At 36.1% G+C, this 20,820-nt stretch overlaps 1 protein-coding gene across 1 annotated transcript in view; it reads right to left on the bottom strand.

Moving 5' to 3' along the window:
* AKAP6 (A-kinase anchoring protein 6) overlaps positions 1-20,820 on the bottom strand; it is a 291,396-nt gene that overhangs the window by 26,486 nt on the left and 244,090 nt on the right. Inside the window, exon 12 of the mRNA XM_036243801.1 lies at positions 20,514-20,729. Coding sequence (XP_036099694.1) covers positions 20,514-20,729 — 216 coding nt within the window. The remainder of the gene's footprint in view (positions 1-20,513; positions 20,730-20,820) is intronic.

Here is a 20,820-nt window from a genome sequence, read left to right as displayed (position 1 = left end):
AAAACTTCTGGGGACCATAACCTTAGGGGGAGTCCTCATTCTCCTGGGTTTTACTCCCCATAATGACAGCAGGTTCTCACAGTAAAATGCTAAGAAAAATTTCCTTGTGATTCAGATAGCAGGAAGGGAAGAGTAACCATTGTGAAATACACCCGCATGTTCTCCATAACAAAGGCCTAGTTTGCCAGGGCAAAAATCTTCTTGAGAGCCTATCTCACCTGGGAAAAGGGCATTTCTCTGAAGTCACTCCCTCCAGCCTTCCTATCTCATCTAAGGAGCTGGAGAAGCTAAGAAACATTTAGAAGGTCACAGCCCAAGGGCAATGGCCCACTAATGCTGAGAGACAATCTTAAAATATAGGACACTTACCCTCCCTCACTTCTTACCATTCCACCAATACGTTTCCAGAATTCTTAGGAAACCTTAAAGGTAGCAGAAGAGACAAAAACAAGGGCACTAAAGAAATTTGAAGTTCATCATAAAAGAATTACGGTCATAATAAACATTAAATATAACTCAACTTCTTGCCAGGTTAAAATAAAATCTCACACCAATGTCCTATTTACCTTGGTTCTGATTACCTGATACATCATGTCTAGCTTTAAACAAAAAAATTACAAGGCATGCTAAAAGACAAGAAAGAAACACAGTCTGAAGAGACAACGCAAGCATCAGAATCAGACTCCGATATGACACTAATTTGGGGATTCACAGACTGAAAAATTTAAGAAACTATAATTAATACATATTAAGGGTACTAATGAAGAAAGTAAACAACATGAAAGAATAGATGGGTAATGTAAGCAGAGAGGTGAAAACTCCAAGAATGATTCAGAAGAAAATATTAGAAAAATTTTTAAATCTACAAAAGAAGTGAAGAATGCCTTTGATGGACTTTAATCAATAGACTGGACATAGCTAAAGAAATATCTGAAGAACTTGAAGGGAGGTCAGTAAAAATTTCCAAACTAAAATGCAGATGGAAAAAAAGTAATAAAAAAGAAGAAACATCCAAGAAGGCAGAGACAATTTTAAATGGTACAATATATGTGTAAATGGAATCAAAAAGAGAAGAAAGAGGGAATATTTAAAATGGAATGGCTGAAAATATTCCAAAATTAATGACAGACAAAAAGCCACTCAGCCAGGAAACAGGATAAATACCAACAAATTCTACATCTAGGCGTATTGTATTCAAGCTGCAGAGAACTAAAGACAAAGAGAAAAATCTTGAAAAACCTCACCTATAAAGAAACAATGACAAGCATTACAGTGGACTTCTCTTCAGAAACTATGAAGGCAAGAAGAGATTAGAGAGAAATATTTTAATTATTAAAAGACACAAACAAACAAAAAGCTAACCTGTAATTCTATATCTAGAACATCCTCCTTTAAATCAAAGGAGAAATAAAAACTTTCTCAGACAAACAAAAAATGAAAAAATTCATTCTCAGCAGACCTGCTCTGAAAGAAATGTTAATAGAATTCTTCAAGAAGAAGGGAAATTATGTAAGTCAGAAACTTGGATCTGAATAAAGGAGAAAGCATGAGAGAAGAAATAAGTAAAGGTAAAATAAAATATTTCATCTTTATTATTCCTAATTGATCTAAAATATACTGTTTATTTAAAGTAGTAATAGTAGCAATGTTTTAGGAAATAAATGACAGCGATGCCATAAGAGATTGGAGGGAGAAATTGAGAATACTCTATTAAAAGTTATCAGTACTATACATGTGAAATATTACCATATTATTTGAAGGCAGACTTAGATTAGTTTAAAATGTATATCACAATATCTAAGAAAAACACTAAAACTTTTCTAGAAAGAAATATAATTGATTTACTAAAAGAGAAGACAAAACAGAATCATATAAAATACTCCTTTAATTAAAGAAGGGGGAAAAGAAATAAAGAAACAAATGCAATGGGTGGAAGAGGTTGACGGAGAGATATCAAACCAAGGGAAGGCAGGCTTCAACTTTTATGGTCCCCCTCATTGAATTAACTCTAAGAAACCCAGTTGCTTGGCCTAGAGGAGCTGGGGGCTTGTTTGCTTTCATTCAAAGTGGGAGAAACTTCACCTGTATAACAGTCAGCACAATGTGGTCAGGATTGAGTCTCACAGCCGGCCAGCTCAAGGGCTGAGCTCACCCATGAACATAACAACAGCAATCAACATGAGGGCCCACATAACCCACACAGGGGGCATTCCTTGATAGTTCAGAAGATCAAGGAGACTACAACACTGGGTTCCCCAAGACACCCACCCATGAAGACTGAAAGTCATAGCAGTCCTATCCAATACACAGAAACAAACACAAAGAAACAGGCCCAAAATAAGAGAACAGAAGGAATCTCTAGGGAAAAAAAAACAAATGAAATGGAGGCAAGCAATTGTAAGAACAGAGTATAAAGTAATGGTTTTAAAAATGCTCAACAGCATGAAAAAGAATATAGAAACCATGAAAAATGACCAGCCAGAAATGTAGAATAACATATCTGAAATAAATAATACACTGGAAGGAACCAGAAGAAATAAAGTAGGTTAGACGAAGCAGAGTATCAAATCAGAGAATTAGAATACAAGGTAGAGAAAAAAAAAAATCATTCAATTAGAGCAGCAAAAAAAGCCCTGGTCAGTTTGATTCAATGGTTAGAGAGTTGTCCCATAGTCTGAAGGGTCTCAGGTTTGATTTCCAATCAAGGGCACATACCTGGGTTGCAGGTTCAATATCTGGCCCCTGTTGGGGTCATGTGGGAGGCAACCAATCAATGTTTCTCTCTCACATTAATGTTTCTCTCTCTCTCTCCCTCTCTCTCTTTCACTCTATCTAAAATTAAATGGAAAAATATCCTCCAATGAGGATTAACAAGAAACAACAACAATAAAAAAACCTTTTTTTAAAAAAAGAACAGCAAAGCTCTGGCCAGTTTGGCTTGGCGGTTAGAGTGTTGGCCTGCAGTCCCAAGAAACTCAGGTTTGGTTTCCGCTAAGGGCATGTACCTCAGTTGCAGTTTGTCCCCGGCCCTGGTTGGGTCGTGTGGGTGACAGCCACTCGATGTGTCCCTTTCACACCAATGTTTCTCTCTCTCTCTCCCACTCTATCTGAACAAAAAAAGAAAAAATGTCCTCAGGTGAGGATATATATATATATATATATATAAAAAAAAACAGCAAAAAATTATATAATAATTTAAAAGCATGAGGATAGTTTAAAGGAACTTTGGGATGGTATGAAATATAACAACACCCACATCATAGAAGTACCAGAGGAAGAAGAAAGTAAACAAGAGAGAGTGAACCTGTTTGAGAAAATAATAACAGAAAACTTCCTTACCCTGATGAAGAAAATTCACATAAGTTCAGAAAGCACAGAGAGTCCCAATCAAGATGAATGAAGCCCAAGAGACCCACACCAAGACACATCATAATTAAAATGGCAAATGTTAAAGACAAAGAGAATCTTAAAGGCAGCAAGAGAGAGATAGTCAGTTTGAGTTCCCATAAGGCTCTCAGCTGATTTCTCAACAGAAACACTATAAACAAAAAGAGAATGGCATGAAATATTTAAAGTAATGAAAAGCACGAATCTGAAACAAAGACTACTCTATCATTCAAAATTGAAGTTGAAATAAAGAGCTTCCCAAACTAAAAAAAAAAAAGACTACTGGAGTTCATTATTAGCAAACAAGAATTACAAGAAAAGTTAAAGAAACTGCTGTATAAAGAAGAAGAAATATATAGAGAGAGGAACATAGGCATAAAGAATAAAAGGGGTGCCTAGCTGGTGTGGCTCAGTGGTTGAGCGTCGACCCATGCACCAAGAGGTTGCCAGTGCAATTCCTGGTCAGGGCACATGCCCAGGTTGTGAGCCAAATCCCCAGTGGGGGGCATGTAGGAGGCAGCCAATGTTCTCTTTCATCGATGTTTCTGTCTCTCTCTTCCTCTCCCTTCCTCTCTCTAGAATCAATAAAAAAACATTTTTTTTAAAGAATAAAAAGGGTGCCCTGGCTGGTTTGGCTCAGCGGTTGGAGTGTCCGCCTGCGGTACTGAGAGACCTGGGTTTGGTTCCCGCTAAGGGCACGTACCTCGGTTGCAGTTTGTCCCCGGTCCTGGTTGGTCGTGCGGGTGGCAGCCACTCGATGTGTCCCTTTCACGTCGATGTTTCTCTCTCTCTCTCTCTCGTCCTCTCTCTCCCTCCCACTCTATCTGAACAAAAAATGGAAAAATGTCCTCAGGTGAGGATAAAAAAAAAAAGAATAAAAAGGGTAATAAATAAGTAACTATCAATAATAACCTTAAATGTATATAGATTAAATGTTCCAATCAAATAACATAGGGTAACCTAGCAGGTGTGGCTCAGTAGATTGAGTATCATCCCATGGGTTGAGAGGTCCCAATGCAATTCCCAGTCGGGGCACATGCCCAAGTTGCAGGCTCAGTCCTCTGTAGCGGGTGTGCAGGAGGCAGCCAGTCAATGTTTCTCTCTCATATTGATGTTTCTCTCTCTCTCTTTCTCTCTCTCTCTCTCAAAAATCAATAAAAACACATTTAAAAAAGACATAGGGTAGCTGAATAGATAAGAAAACATGACCCATATATACACTGTCTACCAGAGAGCCACTTCAGAACCAAAAACCCACCCAAGATAGAAATGAAGGGATGGAAAATAATATTCAATGCAAATGGAAGTGTAAAAAAAAAAAAAAAAAAAAAAAGGCAGGATAGCAATACTTATATCTGACAAAATAGACATTAAAACCAAGGCCATAACAAAAGACAAAGAAGGGCACTACATAATATTTAAAGGATTGATCCTATAAGAGGATGTAACTCTGGTAAACATATATTCGCCCAACACAGGAGCACCTAAATTTATTAAAATACTCTTATAGGTCTTCTTTTTTTTTAATCCTCACCTGAGGACATTTTTTTTTTGTTTTTTGTTCAGATAGAGTGGGAGGGAGAGAGAGAAAGAGACAGAGAGAGAGACATTGATGTGAAAGGGACACATTGAGTGGTTGCCACCCACACGGCTCTGGGCCAGGGACAAACTGTAACTGAGGTGCGTGCCCTTAATAGGAACCAAAACCGGGTCTCTCCAGATCGCATGCCAATGCTCTAACTGCTGAGCCAAACTGGCCAGGGCTATTCTTATAGGTCTTTAAGGAAGAGGTCAACAGCAATACAGTCATAGTAGGGGACTTTAACACCCCACTGACATCATTGGAGAGGTCTTCCAGACAAAACAATGAGCAAGGAAACAGTGACCTTAAATGATATACTAGATTAGATGGATTTAATTGATATTACAGAGCATTTTATCCCAAAGCAGCAAAATATATGTTTTTCTCAAGTGTTCACAGAACATTTCAAAGATAGAGCACATGTTAGACAAAAAATAAGCCTTAACAAATTCAAGAAGACTGAAATCATCATATCAAACATCTTGGATCACAATGGACTGAAATAATAAATCAAATGCAATTTAAAAATTCAAAAACATTTAAATACATGTGTGCTAAATAGTATGTTATTAAACAATGAGTGGATTACCAATGAGATCAGGAAGAAATAAAAAATTTCCTGAACACTACTGAAATTAAACACACAACCACCCAAAATCTATGGGAAACAGCAAAAGCAGTCCTGAGAGGGAAGTTCACAGCATTACAGGCTTACTTCAGGAAACAAAAAAAAATCTCAAATATACAATCTAACCCTACAACTAAAGAACTAGAAAAAGGATAAAAAAGCCCAGAGTAAGGAGAAAAAAAGGAATAAAAGATATCAGAGCAGAAGTAAATGGCATAGAGAATAAAAAAAATACAAAAGATCAATGAAACCAAGAGCTGGTTCTTGGAAGATAAACAAGATTGATAAATCTTTAGCAAGACTCACAACAACAACAACAAAAAACAAAGAGAGTGGACCCAAATAAATAAAATCAGAAACAAAAGAGCTTAAATAACAACTGGCATAACAAAAATATGAAGGATTGTATAAAAATACTATGAACAAATATATGCCAACAAATTAGACAACCTGGGAAAAACAGACAAGTTTTTAGAAACATACAATCTTTTATAACTCAATCAGGAAGAATCAGAAAACCTGTATAGGTCAATAATAACTAATGAAATGGAAGCAGTAATAATTAAAAAAAAACAAAAACAAAAAACAAAAAACAAAACAAAAAACCCCAGCAAACAAAAGTCCTGGAACAGATGGCTTTACAGGCAAGTTTTACCAAACATTCAAAGAAGAATTAACACTATTCTCCTCAAACTATTTCAGAAAATTCCAGAGGAGGGTAGACTTCCAAGCTCTTTTTATGAGACTAATATTATCCCAATACCAAAACCAGATAAAGATACTACACAGAAAGAAAATTATAGGTCAATATCTCTAATGAACATAGATGCTAAACTAAAATCCTCAACAAAATATTAGCAAATTAGATCCAACAATAAATTAAAAGATCATACACCATGGCCATGCAAGATTTATTCTAGGGATGCAGGGCTAGTATAATATTTGTAAATCAGTAAATGTGATACATCAAAAAAAAATTAAGGATAAACTAAAAATCCATCCCATTTACCACTGCAACAACAACATCAAAAATAAGGTACCTAGGAATAAACTTAATCAAGGAAGCAAAAGACCTGTAATTGCAAAACTATAAAATATTGGGAAAAAAAATAGAAAAAGATACAAACAATTGGAAACACATACCATGTTCATGGATTGGAAGAATTAACATCATTAAAATGTCCATACTGTCCAAAGCAATCTATAGATTCAAAGCAATGCCTATTGAAATACCAATGGCACATTTCACAGATATAGAATAAATATTCCAAAAACTTATATGGAATGAAAAAAGATTCCAAATAACCTGAGCAGTCTTGAGAAAGAAAAACAAAGTTGAAGGAATCGCAATACTGGGTATCAAAGTATATTACAAAGCCATTGTAATAAAAACAGCCTGGTACTGGCACAAGAACAGGCATATAGATTAGTGGAACAGAACAGAGAACCCAGAAATCAAATCATGCCATTATAGTCCATTAATATTTGACAAAGGAGGCAAGAGCATACAGTGGATTAAAGACAGTTTCTTCAATAAATGGTGTTAGGAAAATTGGATAGGTACATGCAAAAAATAAAACTAGACCACCAACTTACACTATACACAAGAATAAACTCAAAATGGATAAAGGAGTTAAATGTAAGTCATGAAACCACAAAAATCCTAGAAGAAAATTTAGGAGCAAAATCGCAGACATCACACATAGCAGAATTTTCACCAATACATAGCATAGAGCAAGAAAAACAAAGGAGAAAGTTAATAAATGAACTACATCAAACTAAAAAGTTTCTGCACAGCAAAAGCTACCAGCATCAAAATGAAAAGGGAACTCACTGTTCAAGAGAGCATATTTGACAATGACACATCTGATTAGGGGTTAATTTCCAAAACATATAAGTAACTTACACAACTCAACACAGGGAGACAATCCAATTAAAAAATGGGGACCTGTATAGATACTTCTTCAAAGAGGCCATACAGATGGCCAAGAGACATAAAAAAAATACACAATGTCACTAATCATCAGAGAGATGCAAATTAAAACTATAGGGTGGTATCAGCTCACATCTGCTAGAATGGCTACCATCAATAAATCAACAAACAATAAGTGCTGGAGAGGATGTAGAGAAAAGGGAACCCTAGTGTCCTGTTGGTGGGAATGCAGAATGGTGCAGCCACTGTGGAAAACAGTATGGAATTTCCTCAAAAAATTAAAAATGGAACTGCGTTTTGACCCAGTGATCCCACTTCTGGGAATATATCCTAAGAAGCCTGAAACTCCAATCAGAAAAAATATACGTACCCCTATGTTCATAGCAGCATTATTTACAATAACTAAGATCTGGAAACAGCCCCAGTGCCCATCAGTAAATGAATGGATAAAAATGTTGTGGTACATTTACACAATGGAATATTATATGGCTGTAAAAAAGAAGGAACTCTTACCCTTTCTGACACCATGGATGGATGTGGAGACTATTATGCTAAGTGAAATAAGCCAATCAAAGAAAGACAAACATCACATGATCTCACTTACATGTGGAATCTAATGAATAAAATAGGTCCAAAGGCATGGATACATGGAACAGACTGACAGATCTCATAGGGGAGGGGAGTGGAGGAGACAGGAAGAAATTAACCAAAGATCATATATCAATGCACACATTGCTCATGGACACAGACAATAAAGTGATGAAGGCCTGGGGTAGGGTGGGGACTGAGTAGAGGAGGGCTAAGGGGGGAGATGGGGGACATCTGTAATATTTTCAATAATTTTAAAAATAATTAAATAAAGAATTAATAAGTAAATAAAATAAATAGAAAATAGTCACAAACACAATAGGTATCATTTCAATTATATTAATAAGCAATTTAAATGTGATGGTCTAAATACTGCCATTAAAAGTAGATATTTCTGGAATAAGAATAAAAAAAAAGAACTAACTACACGTTGTCTACATAGTCCCACTTTAAATACAAAGAATCATAGAGGTGAAAAGAATAGAGAAAGATATACCATGCTAACATTAATCAAAAGACAACTGGAGTAGGTATATAAATTTCAGACAAAGCAGACTCAAAAACAAGGAAAATTATCAGGGATAAAGAGGGGCATAATAATAAAGGGATCAAGTCTCCATAAAGACATAACAATCTTAAATATGTATTGATCTAACAAGAGGATATCAAATAGTGAGGCAAAATGAATAGAACTGTAGGAAAGAATAGAAAATCATTATTGTAGCTGGATTTCAACCGGTGCTGAGGACTTCCGATTTTAGCTCTATTCTGTTAGTAATTGATATATCAATCAAGCAGAAAACTGCTAAGAATATAGTTGTCCTGACTAGCACTGTCAATCAACTGGATCTAATTGACATTTATAGAATATTTCATTTGACAACAGCAGAATACATATTCTTCTCAAACTCACATGGAGCATTTACCAAGATAAGACCACCTTCTGAGTCACAAAACACACCTTACATTTTTAAAATAATACAAAGTATACAATGTATGCTCTCAGTCCACTATGGGATTAAACTAGAAATCATTCACAGAAAGATAGCTGAAAAATACCCAAATATTTGATAATTGAATAACATATATATTTTTCTCCTTTATTTAATTTTAGAGAGAGAGGAAGGAAGAGGGAGAGAGAGACAGAAACATCAATGAGAGAGAACATTGATTGGCCGCCTCCTGCATGCCCCCCACTGGGGATCTTGCCCACAGTCTGGGCGTGTCCTGACTGGTAATTGAACCGGTGACCTCTTGGTGCACATGTTGATGCTCAACCACTGAGCCATATAGGCTGGGTTGAATAGCATATTTTAAAGTAATACATATATCAAAGAAAATGTATCAAGAGAAATTTTTAAATATTTAAACTAATTAAAAATGAAAATACAATTTATCAAGATTTGTTTGATGCAGCAAGAGGAGTGCTTAGAGGGAAACTGATAGCATAAAATGCATATATTAGAAACACATAGGTCTAAAAGATTAGTCACCTACGTTCCAACTTTAGGAAACTGAGAAAAAAAAAAGGAATAACATAAGCTTAAAATAAACAGAAAAAAAAGAAATAATAAAAACTAGAATGAAAATCAATGAGATTGAAAATAGGAGAAAACAGAATCAACCAGTACTGAAAGGGCTGTAACTGTAGTTAATTCAGCGGGTTCAGTTTGCGCCAATTCTGGCTGGAAAGGAGGAGGAGAAGGGTGAGTGGTTATGTCAACCATGGAATCCATCACTTGAGATGGGATTTCCTCAACTACTCAACGCTCTATCATTTGTTTATGTGTTTATTACTTAAAAATATACCAATTGCCCAGTATTCCAGGCAACGCATTAAGTTCTAGATAATTATAAAGATAAATAAGACCTGAGTCCCTGCAATAACATAAATAATAGCAGCTAACATTTATTGACTCTGTAGCACCAGCTGTTCAAAAAACGTTTCATTTAAACCTCATAACCTGAGGTAGGTATTATTGTTCTCTCCATCTTACAGATGAAGAAACTGAGGCACAGAAGAATGAAATCGCCACAATCACATGGTTACTGAGTGGCACAGTCTGGCCCAAGCTCTTAGTCACTGCATTCTATTCCAACGCTCAAGGGAAGGAAATTAAACAGAATTTCCTTCCCTTGAAAATCTGTCTCCTGGAAATCTTCATATTAAGGACACATGTCTTATATTTAAAATCAAGCCCTTCAACTGTAATTTCTAAATCATTTCTTTCTTCTCCCTCACTTCCTCTCTTCCCCTTTCCCTTCCTTCTTTCCTTCCTTTCTCTTTTGGCTATTTTGAGTGGAAACAGGAGGTAGGGCATGCTGATGTGTATAAAATGCACTTCCATATATTTATGAAAGAAAAACTTATTGGAAATTACTTTTAAAAGAGCTTTTTTTTTTTTTTTGAAGCTTGGCTAGAAATACTCTAAAGAAGAAAGCTGCTTTTGACATGTATAAAGATTTTTTAACAACCATCTCTCTTGTAAGTAATTAAGTACAAGTAATTACATAATTACTTGATTATGTAGCAGCACTAAAATTTTACAGGAGGTTTTTCACTTAAACTCGAGCCTTATAAAAATAATTGCCACAAGTCAAAATTATTTTCTAAATGCAGTAATTCTTTCTGCTTTTAATTTTCTTTGAAGGGGGGGTAGAATCTAGGTCTGTTTTTGTGTAGCAACCAGAGCCAGAGAAATAAGTAATTTAATAATGTGTCACTGTGTTCAGACACCGACTTAAAACTGAGAATGAATCCCCAAGTTACGATAGAAAGAAACACTTAGATGGGAAATGAAATTATAAGCCAAGGCCACAATCTAGAGAATTTTTTTAGTCATAAATTTCTAAAATCATCTGTCATATTAGAGTAAGAACGCTATTACTCTAGTCACAAACCAGCATTTTAAAATACTTAGTTTCTCAAAATGCATCACCAAATAATAAGACTGAGAGAGAAAAATAAAGAAGACTCACAAAACATATTCTATGTAACTTCTGCTTGTGAGAAACAAGCCTGGGTAACAATGTGTGGGGATTTTTTCACCCTTGTCTTTCATTCTTTCTACCTTTCTTTTCTTTTCTTTCTTTTTAAAAGTGAGCTGTCTCATCATTGCAAATTTTCTCAAGTTCTTAGAACTCTAATTAAAATGTGGTAATTGGTTATGTTACCTCAATTACCATGATGCATGGACATTGATGCAAAGTGACACCAATTGAATCCCTTGGGTGTTTTACCCTGGGGCCATCCCATTTATCGTGGCCTTATTATTTTCAATTATGTGGCTAGATGTGTTGCATACTTTCAAGGCCAATAAATGTGCAGGAACACAAGGATCTGTTTTCAATGCCGGAGCTCTGGAGTGGCAGGGCAAAAGGAAAAATATATTTTTTTGTGAAGAATAAAAACGTCGAACCCTAAATCTGCTAAACATTCAAAGGCACCCTTGCTGAAATAAAGGCATTTCAAAAGAATCCAAATCATTCATGTTGAAAACATTTGTGTGAAAAGCAAGGGCCATTCAGAGGCCTTATATGACAAGTTAGACAGGTGAGGAAACTGAGATAGGAAAGACAAAAAGTTTACTTCCTTTTTAGGTAAAGGTTTGGGTTTCGAAAAGGGCTATGCAGAGCTGTACTGAGTATTTTACCAAATGTATGTTAGAGCATAGTAGTATTTACAGAGATCTGCCCCTGGCATGAATGTGAAGAACCCCTGAAATGGTTACAGCAGATCTATAGTGTTTCCCAACGGGCACACTACTGATGTTTTGGGAAACAAGCTATAGATTGTTCTCTGCACTGTAGTGTTCTCCCCACACCTGCCCGTTCAACGATAGTGGGGTCCTCAGTCAGTATGAGTGACTTCTGGACATTTTTCCACACAAAATCTAGGAGTGAAGGAGGACATTATTTGGGGACGTCATGAATAAATCTAAGACACTTGGTCAAATCAGTTTCATTTTCTGAGTATGTCTCTGTATGTCTCTGAGTATGTTTCTGAGTATGTCTACACCAGGTTTTCTTTTTTTGTTTGTTTGTTTTAAATCACATTTGCAGATTGCTGAAAACTACAAAAATGTTCTGTCCTTTTACTTATGTGTTTACATCTTGATTTAATTTGAGTATTTCCAAATAGGTACAACCTTCGTTCATACGCTGCAGATGACAGAAGAAAATGAATTGGGCAAGTTGTGAGAGAGCGAAAGGATTGCAACGTACAAAGAGCTTGTCGAGACTGACAGAGCAGGGATATGTGTGGAGGAATCCTCGACTTATGTCCAAACCAACACCCCAAACACCTGGTATCTGCAACACCGTGCAAGTGCCTTTCCATCTAAGCTTCTCACACATATTAACTGTCAGGTCATTTTGTTCCTTATTTTTGTAAAACAATTTACATAGAACTCTTCTTATTACTTTTAGAAATCCTTTTGAACTAAAACTACTACTGAGTGGTGATATGTGATGACCTTATCCAAAGCATTTCATTCATTCATAAGAATACATGCTAAAATCTAAACTTTCATCTATTATTCAAATTTTCAATTTCTCAAAAGAAACTTTTTTCTCTCTCAAGAGTTTTTTTAAAATATATTTTTATTGATTTCTATTAGAGAGAGAAGAAAAGAGAAAGATATAGAAACACTGATGTGAGCGAGAACACTGGCTGGGCTCAAACCTCTAAGTTTTAAGTGTCTTTGGTAAAAACTTCCTTGTCAGCCAGGGCTAGTAGGTATCCTAGGCCTAAAAGTAAGGGCATGGGTTCACCTGGATTCAAAGAATTTTATCTCTAAAGCTTCTGATTTATCAAGTTTGGTGTAACCTCTAAACTAGCAACTATATCAGTCTCCCCTGAATTTTCTACCCTTAAAATTGTCTGTGTGTGCCCCCCCCCGGTGTGGCTCAGTGGATAGAATGAGCATCCTCCCACGGACTAAGAGGTCCTGGTTTGATTCCCGGTCATGGCACATGCCTGGGTTGTGGGCTTGATCCACAGGAGGGAGTGTGCAGGAGGCAGCCACTTGATGTTTCTCTCTCACATCAATGTTTCTCTCTCTCTCTCCCTTCTTCTCTCTCTAAAAAAATCAATAAAAACATTTTTAAAAATTGTCTGTCTGCTCCCTATTCTTTGGAGGGTGTCAACGGCAGTCTTCAGTTTCTTCTTGTGAAGAAATAGAGAATCAAACTGGGATCTCTCAGTCCATGGGAGGACACTCAATCCACTGAGCCACACTGGCTGGGCTCAAGATTTTTTTTTTCTTTATTGATTTGAGAGAGAGAAAAAGGAAGAGAGGAGAGAGTTAGAAACAACGATGAGAGAGAACATAGATTGGCCACCTCCTGCGTGCCCCTCACTGGGGATTTGCCCACAACCTGGGCATGTGCCCTGACTGGGAATCGAACCAGTGATCTCTTGGTGCATCGGTTGATGATCCACCACTGAGCCACACCAGTCGGGCTCGAGATTTTTTTTTTAATTCAGTGATTTCTCATTGTTTGGTGTGTTTATTTTTTCCAGAGAAGTGCAATACTTAATTCCATCCATGTATTTCCCCCAATGATTTCAACTCTTTATTCACAGAAGAGCCAACAGATGAGGATGGATGGAAGCATTGGATTTAGCCCCAAATGGAATTTTCCAACTAAACCCAATTTAGTTTGAGTCTTTAATATGCAAAAATTCTTAGGACTCACCAACTAATAGAAAATAGTATATTAACAGAAATCACCATGCTGTCTGTTGTTCTTTTATTCAATTCAAAAAAGAATTCCAGGTGGTTTCTAATAACAAGGAAAACTAAGACTATGAATTATTAATACAGCCTATGTTAACCAATCAAAGCAGTCTTGGAGGTGAAAAAGGCGAGGAATTACATCCATAAACCCTGTAATCACTGAAAGTGCTTCAAGTCCTGACGTCAGATATGCATGGATCCAGATTCTCTTCCTCTACTTACCAGCTCTACGATCTTGGGCAATTTAAATTAAATTTAAATTTTAAAAAAAATGAAATCTTTTACAAATTTAATTTCTTCATCTAAAGTCGTCATGATGATTAACTGATATGATGCATGAAAAGCGGTAACCCAGTGACTCAAGAAACAGTACATGTTCAATACTGCCAGCAAGCAACCCAGCAGCCTCGTTCTCTTATGCTTCACATTTATACTACGTGGCTCCTTTAGAGAGATCTTTGCCACTCAATCAAACAAACAAAATTAACACAAGAAAATAAACTAAGCTCAAATGCATTTCCTCACGACTAGGATGCCTTCTTGTGGTAGCAACTTTGTGGATTCCCCTGAGGACACTGGTCTATATTAGCCTGAACCTGTCCAATAGAGAGAGGTTTTCTGAGATGGCATTTGAAGAAAGAAATCTAATTTGTGATACACACAAATCGCTGCTGGAAAACTGGTCTTCTTAATATGAGTTCCATGAATGTCAGGAGTTTCTGTGAAGCATGTGCAAATTTAATAAGAAGTCTCAAGTACTTAGAGAAAATCCTTAAGTGTCAATAAGCTATCAGGGGTCAACCAATTCACACGGCAGCCAAAATTCTCTCTTCTTTAATTTTTCTAAAATTTCAAAAGGGAAACGCTTGCTTACTCCTCTTTGTTACGGTTCTCATAAGTAATTTCTGCTTTTCCTAGCCCATTCCTTAAGTATGGCTAATTTGGGGCAATTAATATATCACCTGTGATAATGAAAAAGTTGAATCCATAATTTTCTAAATTGTACAGGGGGAAAAGTGAGATTACCTATTTTCAATATCCAATAGGCTTAATTTGCATTTACAAAGGTCCTGTTAATCTACTTGATTTTTTTAAAAGGGGCTGCAGATGCACCATTATTATCATTAAAGAAGGCTTCATCTTAGACAAATTAGGATGTAGATTCAGGCCACTGACTCTGGAGACAAAATGCCTCAGTTGGAATGGCCGATCAGTTACCAACTAGCTGGCTAACTTTGGACAAGTTGTTGAAACTTTTCTTTGTCTCAATTTTTTTCTTCTTAAAAATTGAGAGGGTAATACTACATATACCATGTGGTGGTTAGAAGTCTTAAATGACTTAACATGTAAATCACTTAGAAGATGCCTGACACATGTTAAGTGCTATGTGTAAGCTCGCAGTAGTAGTAGTAGTATTTCCTCCACAAAGGAATACCCACTTTTACGCCAAGGTAAGAATACTCACTGCCATGCTTCAGGGTAATCTATCAACCCATTTGTAATTATGCAAAATTCTGTATAAGCTCACATGTTTTTAAATAGTTTTACTGAGATATAATTGGCATAAATTAAACTCCACAATTTAAAATGTACAATTTAAATGTTTTGACATATGAATACACTCACAAAACCATCACTATAATCGAGATCATGAATATATGTATCACCCTGAAAAGCTTCCTTGATACCCTTTATAATTCCTCCAGTGGTCACAAAGATTTTACCCTATAACTCTTTTCTAAATGGTTTTTCCATTTCCCATTTAGGTCTATGATCCATTTGACTTCATTTTTGTATATACTGCAATGTATAGTTCAATTTAATTTTTGTGCATATGGATATTCATTTGTTACAGAACCATTTATTGAAAGACTATCCTTGGCATTGCCTTTGTACTTTTGTCAAAAATCAATTGATCATTTATGTGCAACTCTATTTCTAAAAGAGATAGCTGTCTATTGATCTATTTTTGGCCTTAATACTAATACCATACTTTCTTGACTCCTACACCTTTATTGTAGTCTTGAAGGAGGATCTATAAGTCCTCCAACTTTATTCATCTTTTTCAAAATCATTTTGGCTATTTTGGCTCCTTTGCATTTCCATATGCATTCTGGACTCAGCTTATACATTTGTACCAAAAACATCACTGGGATTTTCATTTGAATTACATTAATTCTATGGATAAATCTGGGAAGAACTGATATCTTAACAATATTGTACCTTCAGAACTATGAACACAGTAGATAGTTCATCACTCATTTAGTTATTTAGTTTCTCTCAGCAATATTTTCTAGTTTTCAGAGTATAGGTCTTACATATTTTTATTAAATATATTCCTAAACATTTCATGTTTTTGCTATTTTAAATTATATTTTTTTTTATTTCAATTTCTGATCGTTCACTGACAGTACATAAAAATACAACTGGTGTTTGTAGATTGATCTTGTATCCTACAGTCTTGTTAAATTCCCTTTTTTAGCTCTAAGATCTTTTTTGGAGATTCTATAGCATTTTCTACATAGATGATCACAGAGTCTGTGGATAAAGATAATTTTGCTCCTTAACTTCCAAGTGACATGTCTTTAATTTCTTTTTCTCGCTTTATTGCACTGGTTACAACTTCCAGTACAATGTTGACTAGAAATGGTCAAATAGACATCTTTGTCTTTTTTTAATATTAAAAGAAAATCAATCAGTCTTTTACCAATAAGTATAATGTTAGCTGTAGATTATTTGTATATGCCCTTTATTAAGTTGAGGAAGTTACTAATTTATTCTTAGGTTTCTGAGTTTTTATCAGAAAGGGTGTTGGATTTTGACAAATGCATTTTCTAAACCCACTGGGATAATCATATAGTTTTCCTTTTTTGTCTGTAAATATGGTGAACTACATTGACTTTTTTTTTTCAAATGTTAAACTAACTTTGCATTTTTTGAACAAACCTCACAAATTCATATTATATATTTTATATATTGCTGATTTGATTTCATAAAAATTTGTTAACAATCTTTTTATCTATATTCATGAGGGATACTGGTCTGTAGTTTTCTGATCAGTTTTGCTAGAAGAATATTAATTTCATTGATCTTCTAAAAAACAGCTTTTTATAATTGATTTTTTCTGTTTTCAAGTTCAATAATTTCTGCTCTGATCTTTATTATTCATAATAGTCCCTTTATTTTCTTTTAATATTCATAGAATCTGTAGGATGTCGGTCTCTTCCTCCCGTAACTGATAATTTGTTTCAGAGAAAGGAGTCAACAGAGCAAAGTTCAAGCTTCTTTGGCTCACAAAGAAATAAGGCAGCAGAGCAGAAATTTAAAAACACACACACAACATGAGTCAAATTAGTATTAAAGCTTAAAAAAACATAGATCAAAATTACAGGTGACACCAAAATACAAAAGTAAGTCTGGGCAAAGAGCTAGAGTGTAGGAAGAACACAGCAGAGTATCAAATGATTATGCAATTTCAAACCTTGATAATGGAGAAAGATACTTTTGGGCTTTGTCTGTTTTGACCTCCAGAATTTAATACAAAACCTCTTGCTTTCTTGTAATTTTTAAAGAGATAAATATATTCCTTATTTATCTAGTTACGAGTAATTTAAAAAGTTTGTATAATTGACATTTAAACATTTATCTTAATTTTTCTGAATCCTACCAAAAAATTTTCCATATTTTTGTCAGTATTAACTGTAAACTTGAAGGCAGTAATTATGAATAATATTTAGTATTATAGTTATTTGTATATTTGTACTATCTTTCTAAGAACACTTTTTGAGGAAAAGGAAGGTATCTTATTTATCTCTGAATCTCTCACATTGACATTTATAGAGCATCACTTAGAGAAAACTCACTTATTTAGTGAATCCTATGGAGTGCCTATTAAGTCCTAGGTCCTATATGGGGTGGGGAATGCAAGGTGAGTAGAAAGTGACTGTGAGGAGGCTTTCTTTAGACTAGTGGAGAAGATCAAGAGTAATCAAATCATCACACAAACAGATGTAAACTGAACAATGAGGAGCACTGGGTGGGTGATTAGGTAGCATCTCTTATAAAAGCTACTTCCAGAGTGATTAATGATGAGACTCTAATAACACAGAGAGAACCAGAGCCTATCATTCTAACGTAGCCCCCATTTTTAGAACCACTATATCCAATACCTCATGTAGAACTTCCTTCGGAAATAACTTCGGAAGAACAGAAATACACCATGGGATAGTTCACATCATATTTTACAACTTGGAACATTGTCCCTTTCAGACAAGAAGGAAGTTAGAAAGGTATCTTGGTGGTGATCTCATGAAGGTGAAACATAACACTCAAAGCCATTTTGTCAGAATACAAACATTGAGGATTGATATAGATAATGTAACCCCCAATCAAACTGCAGAATAAAACAAGGTATGTTCAATGAAAGCATGTACTCATTCATTTAGCAAGTATCTGTCAAATATCTTATATGCAAGTATGGCCCTACAAATAGAGCAGTGAAGGTCCCTGTGTTCAAGAAGGGAATGACAGAGGGGTGGGGACATATGATGAACAAACAAAAGACCACTGGGAGACTTCTCATTCTCTGCAAAGGCAGCCTCCCGTATTGGTGAAATACTTGTCTGCCCATCAAAGCAACTTAGACTCTTCACCCAACCAACAGAGATCAGAAGCAAGAAATATTTCCACCTGAACGAGGTACCCCACGCTCACGGCATTGCTGTATCTGTGCCACCCTCTTCTGTTCCTTTCTCAACAGTGATTTGCAACACCGTTCAGCACGGTGGCCTTATCTGCTACCTTCATCATTCCAAACAGGTTGCACATTCAGCAGCCAAGGTAAAGAAAGGGGAGACTTCTCTCTATCTGCATGTTACATCCACTCTTGTGAGGCAGCTTGAGCCTCCAGGAAGCAGCCAGGGTTCCAAAGCGAGAGCTTCCCTCTACCACAGAAGTAGGACAAAATGCTCATGTCTAGTCTGAGGAGATCTAGTCCAGCATCCCTGATCATGATCTCAAGTAAATCCCCAAAGACACCCACTATTTGTCTCCTCCGAGCAGTTTAAATACTCCCAAAGTGTCCGAGTTTCTCCAGGTGCAGTAAGTTTTTGTGTAAGTTCTATTGTTGGCCACGACCATGCTTAGAGACTTCAAACTACAGACTAAACAATAATCTCTTCTGCCCTTTCAAACTCTCAAAAAAGAAAAAAGATTCCAGGTAAATAGCTTTTCAAAAAAAAAGACATCCAATTATACAGACTCTAATTACTGGTAATAACTTGGAAGTCTTAAGCAATTGAACAATTTTGGCTCAAAACAATTAAACGGAACTGTTGATAAAATCACCCCCTAGACTCAACACAACTATAAATGCAAAGGGAGTGAGGGGGCTTACTGACTCATCGTCCCCTCTGCCCATCCCCAACGCCAGGCACCCCAGACTGCACAGATGAAGGCTTTGTTCAAATTACAAGTCATAGGAAAAGCCTGCTTTTCAGGCAAGATTATTACATTTGACTTTTCAATTCGGAATCTTGACCTTTCCAAACACATAGAACTGATGCTATAAACATTTAAGAAACACTTTCCATTCTATGTATTATGTATGTATGTATGTATGCATGTATGTATGTTTGTATTTCACTTATGTAAGTCAAACATAAGGATTAGGCCTTCGAGTAATAGATATTGACTTTAAGGTCATTTGGGGAATGCAATCTTTTTGTCAAAAAGCCCTTTCTCTTAAGAATATAAAGGTTCTCTGGACAAGTACATATTCTGGATTCTAATAAAAAATTCTAGGCACCTATATTTTCTTCATTTAGCAACAGCTTGAATAACAGTAAATTTGGTACTTTCTTAAAAGAGACCCCTACCTCTACTTTGAGCACTACATTAAAATTCTTAGGAGAAAAGTTGCTAGTTCTCAGCAATACAACCCTATCAGAAGGAGCTCCAAGCAGGAACAATGAAGATTGTGTACAAATGTTAAGTTATATAGCAAAAGGTAAACAGTACACTTTGATGCTTTGCCTTATCTGCAGAACATATACCTTGCTCCACAGACTCTGAGAGTGGTAAGCTGCCTTCTAGCAAACATTCATGGGGTATTGTATAATTAATAACTATCACTGGTGAAGAAATGATGAAAAGAATTAATGGCTTTGTTTGGTAAGACTAAGCAAAATATCCATGTGATTTTTTTTTTAAAGACTGTGATATAGCCCTGGCCGGTTTGGCCCAGCGGTTAGAGCGTCGGCCTGTGGTCCAGAGAGACCTGGGTTCGGTTCCCGCTAAGGGCACGCACCTCAGTTGCAGTTTGTCCCCGGCCCTGTTTGGTTTGTGCGGATGGCAACCATTCGATGTGCCCCTTTCACGTCAATGTTTCTCTCTCTCTCTCCCCCTCCCACTTTATCTGAACAAAAAACAAAAAAATGTCCTTGGGTGAGGATAAAAAAAAAAAAGTGATATATTCTAAAATGTATCTCATAAGTAGGCAAATAAATCCCTGTGTTATGACAAATGGAGTTTCATTTAGTGGTTGGAGATAGCTAATACCCCTTTAGTTAGCAAAATTAACACATATTCTAAGCCCTGAAAGAATTTCTCTGAGAAAAATGAGAGACTGTCATACTTAAAAAAAAAATCACTCACAGACTCCTTGCCCATCTTCTTTTGTAGGCGTGTTTGCCACTGGACGGCTTGCATGACGATGGCTTCCCACCTTCTTTCAAGATTGACAATGATCAGCTGCATGGGCTGGTGGTCTGCGTTGAGATTGCAGGTCTCCCCGTCATCGAGAAGATGCTGGCACAATCTCAGGATGGAGGCCACGCCACGCCGCCGCTGCTTGATTTCACAACAGAGGGACTGAAACACAGACAGGGATGGAGCCATGAGTGCACAGGGCAGAGTTTCTAAGGCATGAAATATACTCTTCCACCATAATTTCATAGTAGTG

This window comes from Molossus molossus, unplaced genomic scaffold (assembly GCF_014108415.1).
Source record: "Molossus molossus isolate mMolMol1 unplaced genomic scaffold, mMolMol1.p scaffold_m16_p_1, whole genome shotgun sequence".
In the NCBI taxonomy this organism is placed as follows: domain Eukaryota; kingdom Metazoa; phylum Chordata; class Mammalia; order Chiroptera; family Molossidae; genus Molossus; species Molossus molossus.
This window is presented reverse-complemented; position numbering and strand designations above follow the sequence as displayed.